This window comes from Plasmodium cynomolgi, chromosome 14 (genome assembly GCF_000321355.1).
Source record: "Plasmodium cynomolgi strain B DNA, chromosome 14, whole genome shotgun sequence".
Lineage (NCBI taxonomy): Eukaryota > Apicomplexa > Aconoidasida > Haemosporida > Plasmodiidae > Plasmodium > Plasmodium cynomolgi.
Window position 1 is genome coordinate 2,433,750 of NC_020407.1, and position 5,720 is coordinate 2,439,469.

At 42.9% G+C, this 5,720-nt stretch overlaps 2 protein-coding genes across 2 annotated transcripts; both read right to left on the minus strand.

The window, feature by feature from the left end:
* Window positions 1-797: 797 nt before the first annotated feature.
* Window positions 798-1,481, minus strand: PCYB_146380 (calcyclin binding protein; the record flags this gene model as incomplete). Its single annotated transcript, XM_004225108.1, has 2 exons — window positions 798-1,013; window positions 1,128-1,481. The coding sequence occupies 2 exons, from the start codon at window positions 1,479-1,481 to the stop codon at window positions 798-800; spliced, it is 570 nt and encodes a 189-aa protein (XP_004225156.1).
* Window positions 1,482-3,661: 2,180 nt separating this feature from the next.
* Window positions 3,662-5,684, minus strand: PCYB_146390 (hypothetical protein; the record flags this gene model as incomplete). The annotated part of the gene is made up of 2 exons (XM_004225109.1): window positions 3,662-5,217; window positions 5,504-5,684. 2 exons carry the CDS (start codon window positions 5,682-5,684, stop codon window positions 3,662-3,664), a joined length of 1,737 nt encoding a protein of 578 aa, XP_004225157.1.
* Window positions 5,685-5,720: the final 36 nt, after the last annotated feature.

Genomic DNA, 5,720 nt, shown 5'->3' on the forward strand with positions numbered 1-5,720 from the left:
CCAAATTGGCTATCACCAAATTGGCTATCACCAAATTGGCTATCATCAAATTGGCCAGCACAAAATTGGCGATTAACGAGTGAGCACATGAACGAGCGCAGTGATCCCGCCCGTGTACGGGTGACAACGTGTAACACACAAAATGACCAGCACAACGGATGCTTGTTCTATCGGCATAAGTGGGTTCCCCCCTTAAAGGTAGCACTGTCGTCTCGCCGCCTGCCTTCCCAATTGGCGTACCACTCGTGCAGACACGAAGTGACAGGTGCCACTCCACGTTTGTTTAAAAAAAAAAAAATTATTCCTTTCATCCCGAAGTGGGCGCAGTGTGAGCAATTTTACTGCGTTTCTTTTGTCTTACAGGACAGTGCCACATGCACGTAGTTATGCGGAAAAATAGTTACAAATTTATTTCCCTATTTATGGTACACGGTGGGCACATATGATATACATTTTCGCTTTTACTTTCGCTTTCGCGTTCGCTCGGTCGTGCATTTGCGCCTGCTTTGCGTTAAAAAACGGGGAGCAAAAGCAAACGCGGGGATTTGGGCAAATCCGCACGGGCATGGGGGGTTGAAAAAGCAGAAGCGAGATTTAAAAAAACATAAACAGGGGATAAAAAAAAAAAAAAAAGTGGACAATAGTTACCTATCGGGGCGGGAGGAGGGCGATAATTAAAAAGGTGAACGGTGAACGGTGGGCAGCAAGGGGGAGGGTTTTCCTACAGTTATTACCTAGCTTTATGGTTGCTCCTCCGATGCGTTTCTCCCTTCACCCCGCTGCTTCTCCTGGCTGCCTCAAAAATTGGGGACGGAAAAGTCCGATTTCTTCTCGTTGGCCTCGCACCAAGCCTTTGCTATGGTCCTTTTCATGTCGCTGTCTCCCTCCTGGTACAGCTGCTTCATCATATTCATCAACATGGTGGAGGGTTCAGCCTGCTCGTCCATCTTGGGCGCACGAATTTTAGACATGGGGGATTCCTTGAAGTGTAAATTGTCCCAATATTTCTGGTCCTGTTTAATTAAGTACACATGCAGAGCGTCTTTCTTAACTTTAAAGCAGCATTTCCCTGGCACGATTTTTTCATGTAATTTTTTTACACAGAAACGATAATTTTTCTTGTTCACCTCATGCATTTTAATTTCAAAACTTCTTTCGTTAAACTCTGCGCAGATTTTGTCCTTGTCAATATTGTGTATATCTTTAACGGTCAAAAAAACGGTAACTTTATTTCCTTCCTGATTCCATGCGAAGGACTGAACAGAGCTGTACGAAATGTTGCTGTCATTTAGGGGGGTACTTTTCTCCGTTATTTTGTTTGGGGTTTGACTTTCTTCTAGCTTCAGCTTTGCTATTTCTACTGTTGTGTTTTCTATGCATCGTTTTATTTTTTCTTTCACATTTTCTCGTACTGCCTGGGCCAGCAACTTATTCAGCTCCACGATATCTTCGTTCAACTCGGCCACTTGGGGAGACTCCATGGGGCTCTTCTACACTCTCGTTCGTCAAACTGGGCGGGTGGTGGAGGCAGTGGTGGTGCAGCCAAAAGGAAGCAGTCAAGCGATACTGTACGGCCCTGAGGAAGTGGTGACTAACTCAACCAGCTGCACAGCGACGTTATTTTGGCGTCAGGAGCGGTAAGTACGCCGACAGGGCGCAGATTTATGCAGTTCGCTCAGAGGGGGATATATTTATGTACGTACACTCGCAGGAATGCAAATTTATATGTAGGTACTTTTATTTTCCTTTTTTTTTTTTTTTATATTTCGCAATGCCAGAAATGGTGGCCTTACCATCCAATGGCGTATTTTTTTTTTTTTTTCCTTTTTTGTCAGTTGTTTGTTAACACTTGGGTTAAAAAAAAAAAAAAAAAGTTGGCTTATATTTCGGAGGGGAGCAAATTCAGCAAAAGATTAAAAAAAGCAACATTATTTTTACAAAGGAAGAAGAAAAAAAATATAAAAAAAAAAAGTTGAGCGGGGTTTCCAACATGAAAAAATGCTTGTAAATATATTTGTACTTGGGCATATGCGCATAATGCAATGTTTGCAGAGCGCATGTAGGTGGGAATAGGCCCTCGTCGTTCGGTTCCTCTTTCCTTCGCGTTTTTCCTTTCACAGTGTTTCCCACTTGCGCTGTTGTGCTTTACATATGTGCCACATGTATGTGGTTAACATGCGCGTTTGTGTATAGCTTTATTTTATTTTATTTTATTTTATTTCATTTTTATTATTTTTACTATTTTATTTCATTTTTATTATTTTTACTATTTTATTTCATTTTTATTATTTTTACTATTTTATTCCTTTTTTGGCCACCTCCCGGAGTATGGTCAACCCAAATGCGCCTTTAAAAATCTTCGCCGCGGAACGTCGCCTACAAGAAAAATGACGCCTCTTTCTTCAGCGCATTTTTTGCGAAGAATATGGTACAGCTGGAGGGATGAAAAACCTCAAGTGGAAAAAGTAATTTTTACACAAAGGGATATTTAGCTACATATTTTTCCCCCTTTTAATTTCATCCTTTTTTTTTCCCTCCCCCCGCTTGTCGGCATTTTATCCACACGCATGTCCCCATACGTGACACACCCATGAATACGAACGTCTGCACACGTGAGGTGAGTTAGCCCACTTGAACGGGGTCACATAAAAAAGATCGAAACGGTAGCTTTTGCAACGGTGTACCTTTTTAGCGTTTTAAATGAAGGCCTTTTCGGTCAGATTGGATTACTTCTCCATTTTGCAGTAAAGGGGAAAACACTGTTGAAGAATTTTTCTTTTCCCCTTTTGAAGAATCCCACATGGGGATACGTGCAACTGTGTGTTCCGCCACGTAGCTGTACTTCTCTCGCAGGAAGTTCCCCCTTTTTATTATATATTAATATAATTAACCATCATACAGACGTGAGCGTAGACATATGATGGCATCTCCCTTATGGAGGGGCCCGACAGTCATGCTGCACGAAGTGGGATGCATCCGTTTCGTAAAATATGGGGCCCACTTTGCGTGCGCAGTTCATGTTCTTTGGGTGGAGGGGGGCCAAAAGGGCAAGAAAAAGGCGAAAAAAAGGGGAAGAGCGATGACGCGCATGGACCCCCAAATGGGTACCGAAATGATGTACCACCCCACTAGAGGGACGCTACTCCGTTTGAAAAAGAACATTCAATCGATTGGCAACAAAATGAATTAAGGTCTTTTAGGCCATCCCTTGATAGGCCTTTTTAATAGGTCACTGTGAGGCTGCCCTCCAAGCCACTAAACCACAACGCCAGCTGCGAAAAAAAAAAAAATCCATCGGAGGGCAACCACTATGTAATAGCATGAACAGGCACCACATGCGCCAAAACTGTGCCTCTCTACGCAGGAGTATTAACCCCCTTTGTAGAAAATCAATAAACGGTGTGCAATCGTTAAAGGTGCGCGCTTTACACCTGCATATATGCTAACATCTAGGTGGGATAAACTGGGCAAATGGTTCTAACCCGTTGGGCTGTGCATAGTGCCACGTTTCTTCATTCTGTTTGCTCCTCACACACAAACGCCCACGCGCACAAATGCACAAATGCACAAACGCGCAAATTCTCCGTGGAGAGATTATGTTAACCATTTCGCTGCTTCGTAGCACCCCATGTAGAGAACCATCCCTAGCACTTCGAACTTATCACTTTTCTGAAACACCGCTTCTCCCTTTGAACCTTTTGGTTAAGCTCTTTTTCTTGTCAAGTTGCAGCGATTTTTGCTTAGACAAAGAAGGCGATTTTTTTAACTCGACGGAGGTGGACGATCCCTTGTGGAGAGTTAACGATTTATTCTTCACCAGTGCAGAGGGGGAGGGTTCTCTTTTTTTTCTTACTGTGGAGTTTTTTTCCCCGTCATTTGTGAAGGAGGTTTTTTTTTTCAAATTATACGATTTAGATAGCGACATTTTTTTGAGTAACTTTGGTCCGATATTTTCGCTGGTAAATGTGGAGGTACTCGTTTGTTTTCCTTCCCCTAGTGGTGCATATGTCATTTTATTTGTTTTCCCCGACATGGGTTGCTCTGTCCGTGTGTTGTTTGGCATGGACTCCCTCCTCTTCAGGGACAGCAAGTTAACCGTTCTAGATGTAAAGGAGTGCTTCTTATTCACATTTGGGTCATTCACAGATTGATCATTCGTTCTCCCCTTTCTCCTAATAGAATCATTTTCCACAATGGGAAGTAACTCCTTCACCATATTGATCTGTGCATGGCTAGAGTAGTTTTTTTTCCCATCTAAGGTCAAATGGTTTGTGCATTTCTTCGTTTTGGGAGCCATGTCAAGTGGTACGTTTTTTGTGGGAACTTCCTTCTTTGTAGTAATATCTCCTCGGATAAAGTCTACCATATGTTTAAGCTTACCCATTTCGACACTTAAAAAAATGTGAATATTTTTTTTTTTCAAAATTTGGATTAAGTGGGGTTTGAATAAAGAGTAGACAAATTTTTCTCTCGTGGTACACCGGTCACTATGACAGAGGTAGAAGCAAGTATATGTGTCGGATGTCTTATAAAGGACATAAAAAATATGTATCTCCTTTGTTAGGTGAAGAAACGATTCGATTGTTTCTATTTTCTCAAAACGGCTCTCCAGTTTGTAGTTGTTGTTAACATCTATGGTGAGTAAAACGATGCAAGTGTTGCTCTCCTTGGAGAGTAAATCTAGATGGTTGGACACACCATCACTTTCGTCATTTAAGCCGTCACAACACTGCTTCATTTGTTCATTTAGAAAGTAGTAATTGTGCAGATAATTCGTAACGCTGAAATGGGGAAGTGCCCTTCCCTTACATATTTGCGTCGTGCTAACTGCGGTTAAGCAGTTGCCGAGACTGGCCCTTATGCATTTTTCCAGCTGCTCGAAATTGTGCACTTCCTCCAGTGGCACGTCCTTATCATCGTCCACATAATGAAGAAGGTTATTTTTTAAAGTGCAATAAATTAACCTATTCAGCTGTGTCACTTGGGTGTACTTTTTTTCTTTTTCGACTTTTTCAGCAGACTCATTTTTCTTCCCCAATTTTGTTTCTACCGATTCGTCGGGGACCCATAGAATAAGGACCCATTTATATCTAGATGTGAACACTGCAACATTGTAGAGTATGAAAGCAATCTCGTCATTTAATAGGCATTTTATACTTTCCAAATCGTCGCTCGGGTTTTCCCTTTGTTCTGTGTAGCCTTCCAGCGTGAATTGAACTAACAAAGGGGGGGGGGGGGAGGAAGTTGACATAACACGATTGTGCGCGTGGGGAGGAGAGCACACATGGGGGGGAAGCACACATGGGGAGGAAGCACCCGTGGAAGGAGGTACCCACGGAAGGGAGCACTCTAAGACGCGCTCATTTGCGAAGAACTGGCCAAACGCAGGTGGTCCTTGCGAGATGGAGCCGATACACATTTTACACCCCCCGTTGCAGCGATGGGGTGGAGCGATTCGCCCTGACAACTGCTGCGCATGTCCTAGAGCAACTGGGCCCCTCACTCATTCTCAGCACGAGCAGCATCACGAGCAGCAGTAGCAACACCACCATTCCGCCTTTGCGCTCATAAATTGTTTCATTACATTTGCTGTTGAGCGAAATGAGGATACATCGCTTGTTGCTCTTTTGCTTATTGCATAGGGCGATTTCCTGTCGGAGGGAGGGGCTTAAATTTGCCTTCATTTTTTTTTTTCTTTTTAAAGGGGGATTAAAGACAAC